The sequence below is a fragment of the Apostichopus japonicus genome, chromosome 9 (genome assembly GCF_037975245.1).
Source record: "Apostichopus japonicus isolate 1M-3 chromosome 9, ASM3797524v1, whole genome shotgun sequence".
NCBI lineage: Eukaryota > Metazoa > Echinodermata > Holothuroidea > Aspidochirotida > Stichopodidae > Apostichopus > Apostichopus japonicus.
The window spans coordinates 2225281-2249719 of NC_092569.1; the positions used below are offsets into that span (position 1 = coordinate 2225281).

General features: G+C 39.5%; 2 protein-coding genes across 2 annotated transcripts in view; one reads left to right on the top strand and one right to left on the bottom strand.

Annotated features, from left to right (window-relative positions):
• Window positions 1–7853, bottom strand: part of LOC139973284 (nuclear receptor-binding protein-like) — a 30436-nt gene extending 22583 nt beyond the window's left edge. The window contains exons 1-2 of the mRNA XM_071979847.1: window positions 7595–7853; window positions 225–347 (exon numbers count right to left, since the gene is read on the bottom strand). Of these exons, the coding sequence (XP_071835948.1) occupies window positions 225–347; window positions 7595–7723 (252 nt within the window). The 5' untranslated portion in view covers window positions 7724–7853. The remainder of the gene's footprint in view (window positions 1–224; window positions 348–7594) is intronic.
• Window positions 7854–10769: 2916 nt separating this feature from the next.
• LOC139973333 (XK-related protein 6-like) lies at window positions 10770–21621 on the top strand. The gene is made up of 4 exons (XM_071979946.1): window positions 10770–10961; window positions 12163–12674; window positions 15113–15330; window positions 16853–21621. Exons 2-4 carry the CDS (start codon window positions 12202–12204, stop codon window positions 17734–17736), a joined length of 1575 nt encoding a protein of 524 aa, XP_071836047.1. The 5' UTR covers window positions 10770–10961; window positions 12163–12201; the 3' UTR covers window positions 17737–21621.
• The last annotated feature ends 2818 nt before the right edge of the window (window positions 21622–24439 follow it).

Sequence of the window (24439 nt, forward strand, 5' to 3'; positions counted from 1 at the left end):
CTAGTCTTGCATCCAGTAAAAATGCCATGCAATAATGCTGTAAATACACAAGGGGAATGTCAGATGTGTGGTACTTCTCTGCACAGTTACGCAACATAGCCAGTGTTCAAGCTTTATTTCCTTTTAAACCGAATTCAAAATTATTGAAACTGAGCATGTGAAGAAAAGTTGATAGATATGTCCTGAAGGTATAAAAGATTTACAAGTCCATATATGTACTGTACCTCTTGTGCCTTGTAATCTCTTCTCGCTGAAAATTGGACTTCATTCCACACAACCTCTCTACCCTCTTCTGTGTCCATGGCTAGATAAGCTACATCGATGCCCGGCACGTCTCTTTGCTCCACCTGGATGGAAATTTAAAAGAAAGTAACAGTTTGGAAACAATGATCAGTGAGTCTACGTAAGTTTGAAAATTAGTTGCGGTAGATGTGCCATAAATGTATCCTAGCAACCTAGCAATTCAAGTTGCATGGACATCCCATTTGAGTTAAATAAACGACACATACTGTAGCTGTAAGACAGAGTGACACAGGTATATTCAATTCTTAAAATGTGTTAAAAAGGACAATGAATAAGGAAGAGAAAAGTCAATGATTCTTTTCTGATACTCTAATACTCTTGAAATTATCATACACCTTTTAAAAACTTTGATTGAGTGAAAGAAAAAGAGGCACTGTGCCATCAATCAATTTAGTGTATATTTGGGAGGGGCAAGGTGACATATTTTTTTTTAAGAAATGAAGGGCACAGATGACCAAAAAACCTGATAAAATGTTTTTGGCTTTGTACAAAATTTATGCAGGGATTTGCTCACGCTGGGTGGCGGCAGGCTGCTGCACCCGACCGACCTGAATGCCGCCCTGCACAAATAGTATTTCCAATATTTCCATGCAGCACCAAGTTTTGATGATTAATGAAACATTTTTCCTGGTTTCTTCTATTCATGAGTGTAAGAAAAGGGCACAATCGAAAATTTAGAACAAATATCACAGGTTCCTACTCCTACAAAATCCAAATTACTTTCTGTTAAACGGCTATCCAGTCAATAAATACCGACAATCAGCTGGTTTACTGTAGTCTGTGTAACACGTACAGTACATATATACAACTTCATATATTAGTACAGTGTACCTCTAACCACCAACCAAAAGTTTGTAAGAAATAGGTTGCCATCAAGGCTTTGGAATAAAGACACCTTTTTGCAGTTAATTTGGTCGCATGATTGTCATTTTACTGTATTCTCAGTATTTTAAACAAGTGGATATTCGTCCAGAAAGGCGATATTTTTCTACCAATCGGGTTTTCTGTTCATGTTCTGTTGTGCATAGTATCGATCAATGTGGACATGAACTATTGTATCCAAAATAAAGAACCATTAGTAGAAAAGTACCAGTGAAGTTAGGAATGCCTAAATGTCATCATCAATTATAATTTTATTAAAATCTCCCCAGAATTAATATCCTGTTAACACTTTGAACTCCTGGTAAGACATTTCATCTGAATACCGTTGCATATTTATAAACATATTAAGTACACATCTACACAAATAGGCTAAGCTCAGAGTAGTTATTATGAAGTCATCATTTATTTATTTATACATAGGTCACTGTCACAGCAGGGTTCTCAACAAAAGATGGTAGGGGCTGGTTGCCTTGAGCATGATCAATAGAGGATAAAACTGATCAGGGAAACTTGGAAAATAGAAATACTATATCAACCATATTAATCCTGGAATCAGAATATGGATGAATGCTTGACACAGAAGTTAGCTCCCACAAAGGAAAAAGACCATTTGCCTAAGCATACTTTATTTGCAAAAAATGTCAAAAGGCTAGGACCATTAGACCCACCCACGCCACCCACACCCCCCCCCCCCCTCAGAACGTGGATTACACTAATGTACAAACCCGCCCAGCACTCAAATATTCTTGAGCACATCCCTGATTATGTTCTTGTGGCTGCCATTTATTGTGCAGAACTCCTGTCAACTTTTAGTAGGGATAGCATATGGATTCGATTTTGTGTACATGAATATCCATTTTCCTACCTGCTGTTTTCAACAACTGCATTAGATCAACAAAACAAATCTTTTGCATACTGTATTATAGTGCATGTTATTGTGATGTTATTAGTAGTATGCTCCCTGGACCATGTTTAGGTTTTAGTTGTGTTCACCCTCGACCACGGTTCTTGTTGTGACCAACCTGAAGCTATCACAGGATTCATCCCAGGATTCAGATTCATCCCAGGATTCATCACAGGATTCATCCCAGGATTCATCACAGGATTCACCACAGGATTCTGAAGCTATCACAGGATTCATCCCAGGATTCAGATTTATCCCAGGATTCATCACAGGATTCATCCCAGGATTCAGATTCATCCCAGGATTCATCACAGGATTCTGAAGCTATCACAGGATTCATCCCAGGATTCAGATTCATCCCAGGATTCATCCCAGGATTCAGAAGCTATCACAGGATTCATCCCAGGATTCAGATTTATCCCAGGATTCATCACAGGATTCATCCCAGGATTCAGATTCATCCCAGGATTTGAATCCTGTGATGAATCCTGGGATGAATCTGAATCCTGGGATGAATCCTGTGATAGCTTCAGAATCCTGGGATGAATCCTGTGATGAATCCTGGGATGAATCCTGTGATGAATCCTGGGATAGCTTCAGGTTGGTCTTGTTGTGTTTGTTCATTCATTTCATTCTAGTTGGTTAAAACCTACAGTTATAGGTAACGTCAGTTTAACCAACTAGATTCTAAAATGGATAGCATTCTACGCCCAGAACGTTTTGATGCAGATTCAAACTCTGAAAATGCTGCTAAAGCATGGAAACACTGGTTTAGGACATTAGAAAATTTCATATCTGTTCTCACAGGAGAGCCTAACAAGCTATGTATACTTACTAACTTCGTTTCGCCTAAAGTATACGAATCGATAGCGGACTGTACTACTGTACATACGAGACAGCAATTAAAATCCTTGGCGACTTGTATGTTAAACCAAAGAACGAGATTTTGGCTCGCCATCTGTTAGCGACTAGACGTCAAGAACCTGGTGAGTCCTTGGATACATATTTGCAAGCTCTGTAAACTCTTGCTAATGATTGCAACTTTAAGTCAGTCACAGCAGAAGCATATCGCGATGAATACATTCGTGACTCTTTCATAAGTGGCTTACTTTCCCCTTCCATAAGACAAAGGCTCCTAGAAAACAAAACTCTTGATTTGCAAACAATGCATGATCAAGCTCATGCACTCGAATCAGCACAAAAGAACTCAGAATTGTATACTCTTCATGGACCCCCTACACCGACACCCCAAAGTGCTGCAGTAAAAAGTGACATCAGACCTGAACCACTAATGGAAACTATTGATAGCGCATCCACAACTACTGCAAAGTGTTTCTTTTGTGGATATGCAAAGCACCCACGTTCACGATGCCCTGCGAGAGACGAGACATGTAACAAGTGTGATAAGAGGGGTCATTTTGCCAAGGTATGTCAATCCAAATCAAACTCAAAGACTTCAGCCTCCCTCTCCACCCTAGCCACTGCAATAAGTGCAGCAAGCCCACCAAAACTTGCCAAAGCCAGTGTAAAAGTAAGCATTAACGGCAGGCTAGCTGACTGCCTCATAGATAGTGGCAGCACCGAAAGCTTTATTCACCCACAGCTCGCTAAAGCACTCTCTTTGGAACTAAAACCTTCGGCGGTTTCAGTTAACATGGCCTCGTCCTCATTATCTGTCAAAAAAAAAGGTCTTTGTTATGAGGACATTGTTCTCAACAGGCATTGCTATAAAAACGTGATCTTAGGAGTATTACCAGGATTGTGTGCGGATGTTATACTCGGTCAGGATTTCCAGCAAAAGCATTCAAGTGTCATACTGAAGTATGGAGGGGATCTTCCTCCCATAGTCCTATGCGGTTTAACAACATTGAGAACAGAACCGCCGCAACTATTTGCTAACCTTAGTCCTGACATCCACCCAGTAGCTGCAAAATCTCGTCGCTACAGCTCGGATGACAAGAAATTTATAGCAGCTGAGACTCAACGCCTCTTGCGCGAAGGAATCATTGGGAAAAGCAATTCTCCATGGAGAGCTCAAGTTGTGGTTACCAAAGACGAAAACCACAAGAAACGACTTGCCATCGATTACTCTGAAACAATTAATAGATTCACCCTCCAAGACAGTTACCCACTTCCACGAATCGATGAAACTGTGGATAAGATCTCTCAATATCAGGTACAGTATTTAGCACTATTGACCTGCGCAGCGCATATCACCAAGTACCACTCAAGGAAGATGATAAAAGCTACACAGCCTTTGAGTCAGATGGAAGCCTCTATCAGTTTACTCGAGTCCCCTTCGGTGTCACGAATGGGGTCCCATGCATTCAAAGGATCATGGATTCTTTCATTGAGGAAGAAAAACTCACAGACACTTTTGCTTATTTGGATGACATCACCATTTGTGGTAGGGACCAGAAAGAGCATGATCATAACTTGCAAAGATTTTTAGAGGCTGCAAAGAGAAAGAATATTGTGTATAATGAGAACAAATGCACATTCTCCACCACCAAAATAAGTATCCTAGAATATCTGGTGGAAAATGGTACGAAGCGCCCCGACCCCGAGCGTCTCCGCCCCCTTCGTGAACTCAAATCACCTGAAAACATGAAGTCACTAAGACCTACACTTGGATTCTTTGCTTACTATTCTAAATGGATTCCAGACTATGCTCGAAAGATTCGTCCATTAGCAACAGTCACACTGTTTCAAATATCAGATGAAGCGTATGAGACTTTTGAGAAATTAAAGAAGGAAATTGAGAATTCAGTGGTTGTTGCCATTGATGAGTCTCTCCCATTCCAGGTAGAAACGGACGCTTCAGAATTTGCAATAGCAGGAACTCTAAACCAAGTGGGTCACCCAGTGGCTTTCTTTTCGCGCACCTCACAAGGCTCAGAGCGCCGTCACACATCAGTTGAAAAGGAGGCACAAGCGATCATAGAAGCTGTGCGCCATTGGAGGCATTACCTTACTGAGAAACATTTTGTTCTTGTGACAGATCAAAAATCAGTCAAGTACATGTTTGACACTAATCACAAAGGAAAGATCAAAAATGAGAAAATAATGCGTTGGCAGATGGAACTATCTTGCTATGTCTTTGATACTGTATAATCTATCGCCCTGGCAAAGAGAACGTTCCCCCTGATACGCTTTCACGCTCAATCTGTTCTGCAACTATGGACACTGATATTCTGTATGAATTGCATAATGCTTTAAGTCACCCAGGAGTTGTCAGGATGTTTCATTTTGTTAGGTCAAAGAACCTTCCCTACTCTGTAGATGATGTCAAGAAAATGACAGCGTCTTGCCGTACCTGTGCAAAATGTAAACCTAGATTCTACAAACCACAGAAAGCTCACCTGATCAAGGCAACCCAGCCCTTTGAAAGGCTTAATATTGACTTCAAAGGCCCATTGCCAAGCACAAACAAAAACATTTCCTTCCTTACCATTATTGATGAATTCTCAAGATTCCCGTTTGTGTTTCCTTGTTCTGATATGACTTTGTCCACTGTCATCCAATGCCTTTGCCACCTTTTCGCTTTATTTGGCATGCCGTCCTACATCCATTCAGATCGATGATCAGCCTTCATGAGTAAGGAACTATGAGACTTTCTAACAAGCACGGGTATTGCTAGTAGTAGAACTACTAGTTATAACCCACAAGGAAACGGTCAAGCAGAACGTTACAATGGCACCATATGGAAGGCTATTACATTGGCACTCGAAGCACGCAGCTTGCCACCTAAGTACTGGCAAGAAGTCTTACAAGATGCCCTTCATTCCATCAGATCTCTGTTGTCCACGGCAACAAATGTGACACCCCATGAAAGGTTTTTCAGTTTCCCCCGGAAGTCTGCAACAGGGTGTTCAGTCCCTTCATGGCTTTGCAATCCAGGTCATGCACTTCTTAAAAGGCATGTTCGGTTACATAAGACTGATCCTTTAGTGGATGAGGTCGAGGTCATCCAAGCAAACCCACAATATGCCCATGTTAGGCTGTCAGATGGGAGAGAGACAACTGTCTCTGTACGTCACCTAGCACCAATCGGGGAAGCTACCCCAAGACTGGAGAAAAGTACTGATCAAATGGAATCATCAATCGGGGACAATGGCCCAGTAGAACTTGAGCAGGGCCTAGAGTTAATTGATAGTAATGAAGTGCCTTCTCTGAGAAGGTCGCAAAGGCCTCGAAGGCCACCGGACAGGTTAGATCTGTGAGTCAGAGTTTGTAGTAGTTTGTCTCATACAGGACATTTAAAGAACACTTGTAGTTGTTTAGGTTTAGTTACATTAACTTTAGGACAATTGTTTAGTTAGGGGAGAATGTGATGTTATTAATAATATGCTCCCTGGACCACGTTTAGGTTTTAGTTGTGTTCACCCTCGACCACGGTGCTTGTTGTGTTTGTTCATTCATTTTATTCTAGTTGGTTAAAACCTACAGTTATAGGTCACGTCAGTTATGTTAGTTTAATTGTCTATATTGTCAATTGAAGCTTATTTGTATAGTGAAAATGTTTAGACGGCTGTGTATTTCAGTGTTACTTGTATATATTAAATGCACTTAGCAGCTAGCTGTAACTGTTGTTAGTTTTGGATGTCATTCGTGTGCTGGGTCTTGAGTGATACACCTCGTACATACATGTACGAAATGCACGCAACACAATTTGTATGCTTCCTTCTCTAGCCTAAGTCTATCTCACTACACCTCACGCCGTAGGAACGTCCTAACAGATAAGCCCAGCACCCCTTTAACGCAGTAACTACTCATGTTACAATACCCCAAGATTTTTCAAAAACTCATGGTAACATTTGCATGAATTCAATTCCTTCTTTACAAAGGAGAAATCCTAGATATATCATAGGTGAGACCTTGATTGGATCATTTAAAATAGTATGATTTATGAAAGGAAATTGCCGCTCTGCCAAATTTTTGTTGGATAGGCCTATCTTCTGCAACAATATGCACCTAGTATTGATTGAAGTTCAACACAAGAACAATAAGGCATCAAAATCAAATTGTAGTTGAAAATACTGTAGCACATCAAATTCCTATTCAAACAGAAATATTTCTGAAGGTCCCTCTTATCTTCTTAATTTTTTTTCTGATCCTTGTTTCATTTCCAAAGCCGAACTAGTTGAGTTTAGACCCCTAGGCTAAGTAATAACTAATATATTATTAACTGAGTCACAGTCAGTGTCACCACAGCAGGTCTTCATGGTTTGTACACATTTTAAGCCTTGTTGTATGCCTCGTTTCTATCTCTTCCTTTCTGGCATTTTCGTCAAACGTTAGACATAGTACTACACTTGTATTAAGAAGTAGTCCTACAACAATTTTGTGTTTGTGACACTTTCCTAGATATTGCAACAGTGTAGTTTAGTCTGTACAATTAGTAGTAGGCCTACACTTACTTTGCCATACATCTACATACATAACACGTTGTGATGCTTACTCACCATGTAGATGATTTCCGAAAGTTAAGGAATGTAAACATACCTTCACTCTTCTTTTCTGCCATCTTCCGCATGGACTTTCCTCTAGAATTTCACTCTCGTCGTCTTCTGTGTCTTCTCCACTATCGTGAAGGGACACTTCTTTCTCTTTTTCGCCACCAGAAGCCGGCATATTGAAGACTTAAAATAGCGGCGATTTTCGCCCTACGGAAGTACGAAACGGCAAAACTGTCGTGACAGATTGACAACATGAACCACACAGCAACAAAACGGATACAGCTTACGTTAGGCTACAGAAAGTGTTCTGGGCATGCAATGTGAAGGATTTGAAGTGCGCCCGCAAAATTGAAACGCCAACGTGTAGGATCCTCAAAGGTTAGGCCCACGATCTTCCAAGAGGACCGAACGACGATATAACAGACCCCAAACCCTCAGAATCGAGGGTCAGGATGTATGATAGCTATCTTTGACCACGGAGATGCTGTTAAATGAGTAACTTAATAGATACTCGTCGGCATAATTTGGAAACTGATGTAGACAGGGTCACAGGGCCATAGCTTGGGGTGGTTTCCCGGGGCGGAACAGAATCCGAAAGAAAGAAAGAACCCTATTCATGCAGGCAGCAAGATAATGAGTAGAGCTAATGACAAGTCGAACGAGATCTATGGTATCTCTGCGATTAATACATAGGGCCTAGTACAGATAAAAATAATCATAAAAGTTAAGTGGGAAAAATTATAATTTTAAATAATAAAACAAATTGAAAAATGATTATATAAAGTAAAAATGGGAAGAAAAAAGGAAAAAGATTTGGGAAAAAGAAATAAAATATATATAATTAAATATAGGCCTACCACCTAAAGATGATTCAAACCCATGCCCTAAGGATCAATTCGGAAGTTCGGATTCATTGATAATAAACGCAGACTACCGCTCCGGTTTTGATCAGCCAATCAGAATCGAGGAAATAATTTCAGTGTCAGTTCAGTTTGGGGGGGGGGGGCGGGAATCGCCGACGGGAGTTTGTGAGGAGGGGCAAAGCCGTATATTTAGAATATACGGCTCTGAGGAGGGGGAGTTGAGGAACGTCGACAAACATTTATCGGCCAAATGTTACATAGTGTTGTTTTGATGTGCGTATAAAACATTGCGTTTTAAAGAAATTTTTAGTGGGTGGAGGCATTTCCCAATAGGGACCATCATGACACTATCTAAGCGGAGGGCCATCGTTAGCTTGGCGCTTAGTGTACCAAGGAAACTTTTGCCAAAATACTTACCATATTGTAAGGCCTTGTAAAATATGCATATAAACATTTTTAATTTTCAGACCTCATGTTTTAGAATTTACAGTTCCGAAAAGAAAAAAAAAACTCGGTAAAATCAGTTTGCAGGTAAAAATAGGACTTAACGTTACTTTGTACGTTCTGCTATATTGTTTGATACATGACATTGTAATCGAATATGCAAACACACGCTATAGGGCATTCCGATGGTATACATAGCCCACATTTGCCGAATGGAAGCCATACGAGGAATTCATGAGTAAAGTAATTGCTAGGTTTGTGTTATCATAGTTTGTTTTACATGCCAAAATGGGACCTACTGGATCATGAGGTGAGGGGGGGGGGGGCAGATGAGCTGAGTGGGTGGGCCCGTGTAGGGGAATGAGGATTGGGGAGCGTGGCACCCGCCCTAATTAAGATGTTATAAAAGGCCCTGATATATAAGCCTTATTAACAGCGCCTTAGTGACAGTATTCTTAGTTAAAACATTGGAGCACTGATACAGGGGCTAGCTGATAGGCAGCCTGATATGCCTACATAAAACACATAGACTGCTGCATCGGTGCACGCATTAGGAGCTCCCTCCGTTAACTGTTATTCTAACAAAACTCGAGAAAATCAAAGCTAAACCATACTAAAGAGTATTATAGACTAACTAACGAAACTCAGAGGAAATGATATGGAAATTTCACCAGTGAAAACTAACTGAAATAGCCATACTGTAATGGCGTTCACATTGTCGTAGGCCGCATAGATAACACGGCTGGATGGTTTACAATGTGAAATATGTGCACCCAGTTACTATGGCGATGCTACCCAGGGAACGTCAGAAGATTGCAAGAAATGTGCCTGCATGCCCTCTTGCACAGCCACAAAACAAGTAAATCATTGACAAACAAAAAATATCTTGATTCTTTATATCAACGGAAAGACCTGAAAAGAAAGACTTCAAGAAAAGACTTCATTTTGGAAGTGCAAATCTCATGGGGGTGGGGCAGCTTTTCCCCCTGCAGGCCACGGCCCTGACCGTTTACCAAAGTCTGGAAAAATTGCATGAAAGTTTTCGGCGATTCACATTTGTGCCGCGCGCTTGTGTTCGCGGTCCGTCGGTGAAGCGCGAGAGCTGTAAGGATCTAATTGATCTAGCGGACCACATTGAAAGCGTTGTACTTACTTAACACTTAGGTACCTAACGTGTAGCAAATATGGGGATAAAAATGCTTGCTTTTTAATTGTAAAGAAAAGGTTAACTATTACCATCACATCCCTACCCTCAGTGGCGGAACTATCGGTATTGGTCAGGAGGGCGAGAATGGTCTGTAGGGGCGCTTTCGACACTATCTAAGCGGAGCGCCACCAGAGGTTGGCGCGTAGCGTACAGACATATTTTGAGTAAAGATACTTCCTAGATTGCCGGAAATGACCTTTTCCGGGCCTTGCTAATTTGCAGATAAACGAAGAATAAATAGGTGTCATCGCCAAATTACACCAACAAACTGTGACAAATGTCAATAGGTAGATGAGAGCGCAATAAAAAAGTCAATAATCGCGAATAAGTAAAAAGTGGTAAAGAGCTGAAAAGGGCGCCAGCAGTCCACTTGAGTCCTTCAGGGGGTGGGGGGGGGGCCATCCGCCCCTGACTGTATGGACGCTCCGCCACTGCCTATCCCCATTTACCATATCCACTCATCTTCCATTGTTCCATTCTCTTTTTTCCTCAAAGTACGGCATAATACGTGCGTGTCTAAGCAGTTTTCCTGTTCGTCACTAATCTCTGTCCCGTTTTGAAATCTGGTACACACAGACATACAAACATACTAACAAATAATATTTTTTGCTACTAACATACTAACCTAGCATATATAAAAAGTTTAATTATGGTCACCAATAAATCCTGATTTCCGTTCATAACAAGTATAGCAGATTGTGTAAGTCAAGTGTGTACTTCATGCCACATAAAACAACTTAAAATTTGCATGCTGCTGCATGGAGTCGCGTTATCTCAAGCAGTCATTGCACCGTATCCGACGGAAAGGAAGTCTACAAGGGGCCCAAACCGTTGACCTGATAACACCAAATCCTGGCTATGCTGTAGACTGAAATTTGTGAATGGTCGAATGGAAACCGGTAAGACTGATGTAATTTAGTGAAATTCAGTGCATCAGACATAAACAAATTCGGAGGCCCTGCCGGAGTCAAGAGTGAAGAGTCACAGGCCTACAAACGTCACAATGACTAACGTAGTTGAGTGATTACTGTATGTGTCGGTATCTATTGTTTGCATGCACAAGCCTACCAACTAGAATGTTGTTTTCATTAGGAGTAGGAAGCCAGCGAAGTATTCGTGATATTACTTGTTCAAAGGCGTTGGGGATAATTTCGAAATGATATCAAATTTTGGACATGGTATAAGATAGACCGATACGTACAGTACTGTAGTGTAGGCCAAACTTCTTCAGTTTCTATCGAGCCTTAGGACTAACTAATATGTAGGTCAAAGGCCTTACTGCCACCATATGTCTGAATTTGCAATCAGTAATTAATGTACTTTTGCACCATAGTTTATCGAATAGCTAACTTCATAAGTGTTAATATTGTTGTGATACCCGAGAGGGGTTTTTTAACGAGTACATAACAGAAGCAGAAGTTAACTAAATGTCTCACATGTCAATGATTAGTTCACTAGGTCTTGGTTAGTTTTCATGAAAAGGAAAGAAACAAAGAAGGAAAAAAATCCTAGCTAGCATATTTCACTTCAGCTAGATGTCCTATACTAACTATGAGTCATTTCCAAGACATTATCTGCTGACTAATACCAATGCAACAGTTCAGAACTTAAGGGCTAATAGTGACTCAGTCTTACTCCAGCATGTGCATCTTTTAAAGCTTCCAAATACTGTAGGTATATTGCCATACATTTAAAGGCATTGAAGACTCGCCGCAAACTGCGTACGGTCATCTGAACAAGTTAACTTTCAGTTGCTTGCAAGTGACGTTTTGTTTGTGTCGCAACAAAATGCAGACAGTAATGAAACGTGATACCTTAATTAGCTGGACCTGAGATGATTGCTGTATCGTTTGTATACTGTGCAGTGGGTATTGACCGCAGCTGCATGTACTGACTGTACACTAGTGTCTAATTACCGACAGTAGCAAGCTGTGTGTGCATTTTCTGGGTGGCGTTTAACACTTCTGTTACACCTCATTCGAAACTAGGTCAAAGTACTGGCATTAGATGTTTCTTGGTGCTCACGTCTTCACACCCTTTAGGTAGCTAGCTACGAAGCCTACTGTATATATTGTTTCTCCTCTTAAATTATATTTACAGCACCATCGATGTGAACTATTATAGTCGTATACATTGGTGATGGGGGACTCAAGGAAGCATTCTTCCAACCCAGATGTGGGTGGACCAACTAGTTTTTCAGCCCGCACTCCACCTCTGCAAACATCACCAACAGCTTTAACACCACCGCATGACCTGGAAGCCACCAGCGATGATGTGTTCAACACTGCGGCAATGCCCCATGACTTCAAACTGAACTTCTCCATTTTAGATGCCCTGTTCATGTTGAGTGGCATGTTCACATATGTGGCAGACATAGTGACAGATATCGTCGTAGCAGTGCAATACCTGTTCGACTCAGATTATTTGTGGGCAATTATGACGTTTGCATTTGTTCTTGTACCGAGTGTTACGCTCCAGTATTTCAGTCTGAGGTGGTTCATCATCGATATCAGCAAAGAGGATTGGCACAAGGGTAAGGGCTTTATGGCCAAACTCTTGAGCTGGGCTGAATGGCTTCTCTTCCACATCTTTCAACTCGGTGCTATTAAAAGGTCAGTTGTACTCTTCTTGACTCACAGGTATAGAAATGTTGAGCTCATGTAGTTATGTCCAAAAAGGGGGTGGGGGTTGTGGCAAAAAAAGAAGCGTGCATTAGAAAATGAGGCTGGTCATCAGGGATTGTTAAATGAGACAAATTAATTGTCTCAGCACTTGAGGACTTGTGCTTTGAGGGAGAAATTGAGGGTGGCCCTAAAATGCTAATTGACATTCTGAGCATGAGTGACCAATTGGTGATGGACTGGTGAGGCTTGTATGTTGGGGGTGGTATATATACTCTAGAATCATCCTCGGTTAGGTCACCTCCCTCCAGCCCAGTGTACCCTGCAGAACCTATTATTTTGATTGCTGGCAGGACAGGTGTTGTTAAAGAGAGTGGATGTTGCACTAACAGCCACCCACCCACTGATAAACACACACACTGGATACAGGTATCTTGTAAGCTTTGGGTACACATTTCACTTCAAAATCCAATTTTGTTCTTTAAACTTACAGTTATGCTCATGATGCAAATAGCCATACATCACTGTCTTCAATGCTGAACACAGTTTGCAGATAAGTTAGTTAGAGGTTAACTTGGGAGTTACGAGGTAAACACACAATGATGGCATGATGTTTGCAATGATCGCCCACACTACGTTTGGGTTTATTGTCATCATTGTAGAGTTTGCCTAATTCATGAGACCTAATTTTGCAATAGGAATCATTGTCAGGTTTACAGTTAACATTCTTAAAATAAAAAGTACATAATAACTTCTGCATACTAATTTAGGCTTAAAATTAATTATGATGCAGAAGCTATAATGTGATTTTTTTAGTGTATTCATAACAATTTGAATTAAAAATGCTTCAGGAGATAAATTTATTAGCTGTGTTTTGCCCATAGGTAGGTCAATGTCTGAATGACTCCTGTGTACAATACATATATAGCATCCTTTAGCTGGATTGTGTTGCTCGTATAAGAAAGAAACAACACACCTTATCAGTTTGACTTTGTTTACAAAACAAAGGTTCACTGGCACAGGTAACTAATTTTACAACCCATTAATGAATAACTCACAGAGATTAGACTGGTTGTTAATGTTTACATAACATTGATGAACAAACCAAAAGTAAATATATGAAACCAAAGCTATATTTGTCTGCCCCATGCTTTGTTTCACTGATCTGTAGTAGGATTGCGTATATTTCTTCATTAATTTCTGGAACGAAAAAGTTACCAAAACATGGTCGTTTAAGTAGATTTATGACAATGGCAAAGTGAAAGGAAAGCATTGACCCTGTTTTAAGTTCTCATCAGATGGTATTAATTTATGTGATGTGTAATGTTAATCTGTTTGATAGGTGTGTAAAAGTAAGTTGGCCTGACGTTTCGATCCTAACAGGATCTTCTTCAGAGGCTAAATGACAAATAACGTACAGTAAAGTAGAAGGGACAAAAACACGCACAGAATACAGGCAGGTTAAATGATAAAAATGAAATGAAACACAAGAATACAAATACAAGTACAAAGTAGATAAGGAGGATCACCCAAAGGGATACAGTAAAAGAGCAGCTGAAAATCAAAATAAAATAAAACTGTTAGCAAACTGCTTATCCACTAGAGTGTAAAAGTAAGTTTAGCCTCTGAAGAAGATCCTGCTAGAATCAAAACGTCAGGCCAACTTACGTTTACACATTCTCTTACACAGGCTCTCTAGTGGATAAGCAGTTTGCTAACAGTTTTATTTTATTCTGTTTGATAGGTGTCAGTTCTCTCTATTTTTGCTTAACAAGTGTGAGAATGACTTTTTGCTATTAGTGGACTTAGACTGTAAGTTTCCTGTTCGAATCTTTGAGGCCAACATTTTGTAGAATGTATGGTCTTAACACTACTACAAGTAATATATATTTTCCTTTCCAAGGTACACTTCAGTATCCATTTCACTCCTCACTTCCCTATCTGCTCATAACAACCGCACTCTACCTCTACCATGTCCCCCAAAGCACTTGAGTGTAATGGTTGTGAGGAGATAGGTGAGGTCATTGTTCATTAATATCCAAACCAGTTCAGGGTTGGGAGTATCAATTTCTTCCAAATCTACAATTACCATTCGTGATTGCAGCACCAGCATTTGTAACTGTACTGCTCATTTGACACTAATTTGTGAACATTATATATATACATGTAGATTTTCCCATACTTCCAATAGTCACTTACATGTTGCAACTATAGCACTGTCTGTGGATGGAATCCAATGAACATTTGTCATATAACATTGTTCTATTTTTTTATGATAACTCAGAATTCTCATTGGTTGACACATTAATGCTTTCTATTAAAAGTTGAACATATATGCATTACAGATGTTGACTTTGTACCATACATATTTGTGAGCCAAACAGATGACCTTTGGCCTCGATAATATACCACACGATATCTCTTCACAGATACTGGAGGACACTGAAGTATGGTTGGAGGAGTCGAGATGAGTCAGACTCACATACAAAGAGGATGATGAATTATCGTATGATGGTTTACGAGTACCGTGACATCACCATGTTACGTCTCTTGGAGGCCTTCATGGAATCGGCGCCGCAGCTGGTGTTACAGCTCTATATCATTAAAAAACAGTACGATGCAATGGAAGATATTCATTGGATAACAGGTAAAATCAATCTGAAAAAAGATGACAATAATGATCACGTTTACTACTGTATGTAACAAAAGCATTAAAAAAGGCAATGTTGACTTAATCCTACTGCAGGACATGCTGACAAATTCTGAGCCAGATTTTGTTGCAGTCAAATTTTCATTTTGTTGCAGTATTTATTGGTTTATTCTGAGTGTTAACTATTGTTGCACCAATTATCAGTTAAGGACCACCGTTCACTATCGGGATGTGATAATAGTGGCAATATTGGCCACATTACCGGTATCTGCCGATATTGCGATCTAAGTTATCTAATTACACCAGTAATGCCGATATTAGTGATTTTGGTGCACCACTATGGTTATCGAAGGATCTTTAGTTGTGACGTAATATTAAAATTTTCTGTCTTTTTTGGCATCACAAGAAGAACGTATGTATGTACATAGCAAACAAACCTACAATACAAAAGGCACCATCATTGGTAGTTTATTCTTTACTTTTGCACTGTTGATGTCCTTGCACTGTACCCCCAAAAGTAAAACTGCTCCTGGTTAGTCAGAAATCATATTTCTGTCAGGCGAGTGTGTTTTTGATCGAAGGGTGCTTACAGCAGCTGTTTGCATTGAGTTTGGTACAAGAGTTTTTAAGTTTGATAGCAAGATCTTCATAACTTAAATAGTTCACTTAGCCTACAGTACCTGGAATGAAGCTTCATGTCATATAAAGAAGAAATAGTAGGAATCGCTGAATAGTTTCAACAGTATTTACTTTGATCCTCGCTTACCTGTCTCCTCACAACCTCAGCACCCTCATGAACTGGTAATCTTTTTAGCGTTGTACTTCCTAGATGGCCAGATCTTCCTGGCCTCTCATTCTACAACCTTGTTAGAACAAGTTTTTCGACTCGGAAAAATATCTTTACGATTCTTATAGAACAGTTTTTATTTTGCTCATGATAGTCACTTATTTTAAAATTGGTGAATTAAATTATTCACTAATCATTTTTTTGGGGGGGGGAGGGGGTCTTTTTGGTGAAAAAAGCTAGGAGAGCTCCTTAGTCAGATATAATTGCCAGTCAAAAGTTGCTATAAAATGATAGATTATATCAAGGTTCAGTAAAGGGGGTTTTATTAATGCTCACGCCACAAGTCAATTGAAGCCAGTCTTGCTTTTTAGTCGTGTACCGTTCAAGACAGTTTCGACAGCAATGTAAGTAATCACAGCGAGATAAATATTGGCATGTGACCAAACCCAGCACCAGTCCTCAGCAGAAAAGGGACACTAGGCAGGTGGTCATCAGTGGTTAGTTCAAATATATTGGGCATTTTATGCGGCAGTGTCTGGCTGGCTTACCGAGCTCCCTCAGGGGGGGAAAATATCCTTCTAATTTCTTTAAGCCTTATTTTATTGTTTCCTTTGCATAATGATTATAAGTACTTTTTAATAAACTGACTTGATTTTTGATAATAAATTAAACCAGAGTTTTGCACCCCTCTTGGAAATTTCCATTAATACTTATCATTTCATTCTGTTGTAGGTATATCTGCGTTGGCGTCGCTATCTTCGCTCGCTTGGGGTCTGGAAGCGTACCACAAGGCCCTGCGAGAGTCACGCCACGACAAGAGGAACATCGGGTACCTCGGGGTGGGCTTCCGAATGATGTGGCGTACCTTCACCATCTCCTCCCGGGTCATATCCTTGGCCCTCTTCGCCTCTGTCTACAAGTGGATCATTTTCCCGATCGTGGGAGGCCATTGGCTGTTGATGACCATGTGGTTGATCTACCAGAAGACAGATTTTTGCAATACCTCGCTGGAGGAGTGGTTCTTTGATGGCGTGATAGGGATCATATATATATTCAGTTTCTTCAATATGAAGGAAGGTCGAACGCTATATCGAGCCATCATATTCTATTCCGTAGTCTTTCTGGAAAACACCCTCCTGTTCGGGTTCTGGTATTACAGCGACGATGGCATACCCAGCGCCAAATGGTACGCCATCCCGGCGTTCATCCTAGTCTGGGGAGGGTTCTTCATCGGTCTGTTCTTCATGGTGTCCTACTACTGTTTCCTTCATCCGAACATAGAGTTTCCTTGTCACAAGAAAACGGTAGAAGGCAGGACTCTCCAGCCATGGGAGAACAGGGGTATGGACGAGGTGGACCATAGCAAACAACGCGACCCACTGGAGGGTAACCTCTTCACGAGAGGAGGTCGCCGAAGCATGCAGATGTTCGGAGAACCTTTAGACAATAGTCGCCGAAGCATGCAGATGTTCGGAGAACCTTTAGACGTAAGAATAGATACTAGGAGCAGTTGCAACGAGATTACACCAAATTCAAACCATTCCAATCATGTTCTGAGTCCACCACCACATAGCCATTCAAACGGAAAGAAGTTGTGGCACGAAAGCCAGGTATGACCTCTCTTGCAAATTATGTATTCAAATTGGGACGAGGAGGGGATGGAATAAAACCATTCCTCCAAGCTGTTTTGTGGCTCCAGAGTAGAGTATCATACCAGATATCTGGTATGTTCAGTTTGACACGAACCAGATATATACCTAAGAGGATAGTCCCAGTGTACCCTCAATTTACCGAGGTGATGAAAAAAGGAAGCAAAAACTTTAACATCCTGCTTGAAAATTTGCATTTCAAATTTGCAAAATTTAAGTCTAGGCGATTCCTTTGGAACACTGTAAAAAGAAGTTAGGTTAATATTTTTTAAAATTTTTTTCAGTTGATTCCTCATTTAGATTTGTGGGCTTAAAACAGTCTGTCTTGAAGATATAATATAAATACTTTCAGACACACTTTGCTAGAATCCATGAAGTTTTGTGGCAGGCTGACACATGACATCCGTGACACATGACAACTGTGACAGTAAGTTTCAGACTGTTTGCTAGACCGAAAGACTTTGATAATGTCGAAACTATTGAGTAGCATACAGGACTGATATCCAAGTGCACGCTAGTCTGCTAGGTTCCATGAAGTTTTGTGGCAGGCTGACACATGACATCTGTGACATGTGACAGTCAGTGTCAGACTGTTTGCTAGACCGAAAGACTTTGATAATGTCGAAACTATTGAGTAGCATACAGGACTGATATCCAAGTGCACGCTAGTCTGCTAGGTTCCATGAAGTTTTGTGGCAGGCTGACACATGACATCTGTGACATGTGACAGTCAGTGTCAGACTGTTTGATAGACCGGAAGACTTTGATAATGTCGTTACTATTTAGTAGCATACAGGACTGATATCGAAGTGCACTCTAGTCTGCTAGGTTCCATGAAGTTTCGTGATAAGCTGACACATGACATCCGTGACACATGACATCTGTGACAGCAAGTTTCGGACTGTTTGCTAGACCGAAACACTTTGATAATGTCGTAACTATTTAGTAGCATACAGGACTGATATCCAAGTGCACTCTAGTCTGCTAGTTTCCATGAAGTTTCGTGATAGGCTGACACATGACATCCGTGACACATGACAACTGTGACAGTAAGTTTCGGACTGTTTGCTAGAACGAAAGACTCTATAATGTCATAACTATTTAGTAGCATACAGGACTGATATCCAAGTGCATGCTAGTGTGCTAGATTCCATGAAGTCTGTGTTAGTCAGTATCAGACTTCCATGGTTTTGTGTATCAATGAATACAGTAAGTTGTATTCCATAGGCTGTTGTTCATGTAGACCTATAGATCACATTACCTCACAGAATGATTCAAGGTGTTTAGCAGACTTGCCTTTTAAGATGTGTCATGTTTGGGTATGCAGTCGTAATCTGATGTCTATTGTATGTGTGTGATGTCTTTGTATACATACATGTGTATGTTGTGTACAGTATATGTGATGTTTATTTTGTGTATATGTGATGTTTATGTTGTATTTGTATGTGTGATGTGTATGTTGTATGATGTCTATTGTATGGTATGTCTATTGTTTTAAATGTAAGATTGATACCCGGTTACCAGACCTTCCTTTACGACAATTCATTCCGTGTGCCTCAGTGTACAGTTTATGTGTGCGTCTGCTGTTATTATGCACAGAATGTTAGACTGTTGTATACATCGTTCAGCAGACTTAGGGATGATAGGCCATGCTTGTTTCAAGGGGCTGTGTATCTACTGTAATATCATGAATAATGCATATCATGAATAATGCATATCATGAATAATGCATAACATGTCAGACTGTTAAGCAGACTACATATGTGACAAGGTTTAGCCAATCACTGCCAATCTTCCAGATGTTTGTCTTTCGAGCCCTCCATGGTGATCTTATACTAATATTGGTATTGTTACAGTTTTTATTTGTCGAAGTGTGTGTTAGGCATATATAGAACACTATTGGTTGTCCCAGTTGTGATGTTTGTTTCAAAGAAAGTACAGAATTGGTGGGAAAGGGCAACCTTTTGTGGGAATGAGTGGAAATTATGAGGTTATACAAAGGCCCTCTTTAAAGGGATACATCCAGTGGCAGACACTATTCTTCACTGTTAAATGAAAACCTAAATATCATCTAAATATCATGTAACTAATTTCAGGTATGGTTGATTGAATATAGTCTGTTTTGATCTAGGCTGAGCCCACGATTCTTTCCTGTGAGTGACTCACAGTGGATTGTCTGTGATGTCATTATGGTAAAAAGTTATTCAAAAGCTTACTATATCTATTATAATCAATTTGAAATATTACACGTTTGGAATAATTGCATAGATGGCAGTGTTTCTCTATAGATAGTATTTAATCAAACTTTCTTTTGAAGAAATATTATTTTACTCTCTGAGAAGGTGCGATAAATATTATAAAGACATAGAGAGAGAAAAAAGAAACATTTTCATCTAAATTGCTGCGATGACTCCATTTTGCTCTGCTGTTGCCAGGTGCATTCACAAAATATCACAAAATTTGATTTTTAAAAAATTTCATATCTTCATAATACAAAATGCTATGAGGCTGTGGTTTTGACTAAAACATGCCAAAAAATTTCAGCATATTTGATTAAACAAACAAATTCAACAAAAGGATCATCCATTTGAGTGGCAGAGATATCATATGTATACATGAGTTCCGTAACAGGTGTGTGTATAAATCATAGTATCGTTTCCAATGACTGAATCCGTATGTGGGGTTTGCTTCACACTCATACAGTTTTATTTTTTTTAGATTCCGATTTGTCCGTTGTCAATGAACATCGATACAAGTTTTAAGTTTTAAGAGATATTTATTATAGGCCAATTTCTTCCCTGCAAGATACTTTTTATTGCCGAGGATTTCCGGTTCTAATTTAATGCCGTATAAAAGGTCTCAGTGCTTAAAACTTTCTCTTTCAGTTTAAAAAAAATATAATAATAAACAGTCAAATTTACTTGGCAGACTATGACTCAGTTATATTCAGAGCATATTTTGTTGGGTTTTGTCAATATATGCAAATTTATCTACAATTTACCTGTATTCAAACTTCAATACAGATGGTCACAAAGTAGAATATCTCACAATAATTTATCCAAAGAATTTAGCCAATTGTGTCGAAAATGAATAATGCTGTCCACTATTTTTTTTAAATTACCTGTCTTTACTAATTATGCTAACTACCAGCCAATCAGGAATATAGTGTATGTAACATGTAGAGTAAATACACAGGAATGCCTCAACATATTGAAAAGTCTACAGAAAAATGAGCTGTTTGACCCTAAAAACAACTAAACATTATTTCCTGGTTTATGTTTCTCGTTATTATTTCCTTGGACATAATTGAAATATTGAACTCTGAAGTCCAATTTATGGCAGGCTGTTGAAATAAATTTTTCATTTTGTGAGTGATATCTGGTAATGCAAGTCAGTAAAGAAGGTTGTTTTCTTATTTCTTTTTTTAGCTTGATCATTTTTAAATGGGGTATATATTTTATATACAAATATCATATGTTAAGAGTTAAAGAAAGCCATTGATTTATAGATATATGCAAGTTACTCGTTTCCATGGTCACACAAAGTACGGGCAGAACCATCTTAAATCCTCCGACCGATAAGTTTTAAGTAAAATCACAAACCCTTCACTTGCATGTGGAAATATTTCCTCTTTTACCAAAGTAGTATCTTCTGTAACTTCAACTAAATTATAGTATATATCAATCATTTCCAATTTTTTCATTTCTTTTTTAATTCTTTGTGTGCAATGTTAAACAAAAAATAATTTAAATGATATATATTTATGATTGTGTTATTGTTTTTACTTGAACTGACCACAAGTCAGTTCTTCTCATCTATAAATACAGATATGAACTCATAAATACAAACTAACATTTTTTCTTGCCTTTCTTTTGTTCTCCAAATGGTGCTTCTCAGTGTTTCGAAGATGTTGACCGAGGGCGCTGTCATCTGTCGTCCTTCGTTGGTGCACATATGATATAGGCTATGCTCTGTGGGTCCTTGTGTGCTATAGTTTGACTAAAGTTCACTTCCACCCCAACTACCCCCTAGTTCAATTCCTTCTTCTTCTTAGACAGTTCTCTGAATCCCCCAACCCCCCTCACCCCTCCCCCCCCCCTCTTCACCACTCTCTTCCACCTCCCCTTTGTTTTTGTCTCCTCTTTAATGAGACAGCTATCTTATAAATGTTTCAATAAAATACAGACAACTCAACAGGAATTCCCCATTTCGTAAATTATTTTGTCCTCTACATCCGAATGGAGACATTTTCTTCAATTCATAACAGATCGTTCCCCTTTAATATTATCGGTTCCCATGATGGGTACGTCCCATCCACGGGTACCAAACAGGGTGCAACCATATTTCCAACAGTGTGCATACAGCAGTGAGTAGTGTGTAGAGTATATATGGGCACAATACCGAAACCTTCCGGAAGTCGATGGGCTGGCGGTCTGGCCTTTCTTTGATATGCTAATATATTCACATTCCTGGACCTAAACCACACCCTCATTATTATTTATTCAGTTTTTGAGTAATGCAACTTGGAAGTTTTTTTTTTCCGTAAGATGTAGTTATCACAACAGTGTAAGCATTTATATATTCTACCACAAATACACATTTAAAAACAAAATTAGATACCTCACAGACTGCACAAGAAAAGCACATATATTTTTTATTATCCCAATAGGCAAGTAGAGAGACAGCGAGGTAGAGAGATAGAGAGGAAGAAAGACGTAGGGGTGTGGGTTGGAGGGGGGGGCAGGGGCGGTCGGCATGAAAGAGACTAAAAAATCTGTCTAATAATAATATTCTTAGATAACTTCGTGGGCAAACAAAGTATATGATGAGCACAACCCTTGACCGTAATAACCTATATATTGATTTCTTTGTACATATTATAAATCATAACTAAAACTTTATAAAATTCCACTCGATGCCTTTGAACGGTGTTCGATTTCACTTCCACCATAGCATTGAGAAATATGCTGGTATGTATGGGAACTTTTTGATGCCATCAATGTTTGAATATAGATAACCGTTTTTACTATACAAATGATAAAAGTATATAGTGTGTAAATTATGTATAGTATTAGTTGACGACATTAAGACTTTGATTTATCAGAAACTTGAGCTGCAGTTATTTTCATTCTGTTCTATGATTTCTTTGAATTTGTACAAATTAAATTTAAAGAGAGAACCAAAATGTACGACAAGCAAAACAAGTCCCTTGAACTGGTTCCATTTAGTTTACAGATTGTTTTAACACATAGCATGGTGTTTTCTACTTTCATTGTATTCATAACCTAGCTTTCGCATTTCTTCCATTGAAGGTAAGTTTAACGTTAAGTCTGATGTTCGCAAGAGTCTTGACCAAGTACTGAAACCGACCCGAACTGTATGCTTTAGTTGCTAACGATTTAGCCTGGGACTGGCAGTGTACTCCGGTTAAGCTATAGCTAATTGCAGTTTTAGTAATAACGTTGGTGAAATGCTATATGCTTTTGCGCTAATCTATTATTACGTGAACTGTGTGAACTTGTTGTATGCAATCATATTCTTTATATGTCAACTATAAGCTTCCATACTTCAAATAAACAAAATCTGAACCAGGAAACACACTTGCTTGCCATAGTTAGATGATATGAAGTAGGCTACACTCAATTTCTTTCAGAAGAGAATTCGCAATAGATCTCAACGGGGGGACAAAGAGGTTAGTTAACAGCCGTTCGGTCTATGTATCGGTACAACCATGTATAAAGTTATGTTTGAATTCCTCGGCCATCTGGTAACATTAACTTTGACCGAACTCGCAGTTACATAATTGACAACTTTGGAACGCCATTTACGTATAAATCACAACTCGGCTGACTTACGCTATATGATGCTTTGAACCGTGTTGAATGTAACCTGTCTCCGAAGAACTTGTGCGTTTACTTAGAGGATGTTTTCCCGCCTTTTTGCGCTAATCTATTAGTACGTGAGTTGTCTGAACTTGTTGTGTACAGTTTTTGACCGTGCAGGTATTTTCAAAATGGAGACTCTACCCAGTTTTAACGATAACACTACCATCAGTATGACGACTAACTCGGCGAACTCGATTGACAGTCCAGTGACGTCATCCTTTCTGATGGTTGTGATTATCATTGTACTGGTCTTGATAGCTGACTGTACTATCATCTTCCTCGTCATTAAAGAGCGTCTTTGGAGAGATGACAATGCACTTCTCATCCTTAATCTGATGTTTTCATTCCTCATATATTGTCTGTGGCACGTTTCAATCTATTCATCTGACCACTTTCATTGGCAACTGGGATTGCCTTTCCTGTTTGGCTTTCAGATCATGCCGCACATATCTGTTCTCGTCACTCTCGGATGTATGTCTGTGGATCGGGTTTTAGCATTGAGGAAGAAAACGATGGTAAAGATATATTCGCGATCCTACGCTGCCCGCCGTATTCTTCTGATCTGGCTTTTCGCCATCTCTTTGGCAGGGGTAACATCCATTGCCGCTTACTCTGTCGACGGACAGGGTGACGCAAAAGCGAAGATCTTTTTCCACGTCTACATCATCTGTCACTTTGCGTCCTCTGTGCTTACAATTTTCATCTCCGTAATCGCTTTTGTTTGCATTTGGAAAATTCATTCGAGAGTAGTCAACATGGCGATCACCAAGGGAACGATAAATGAT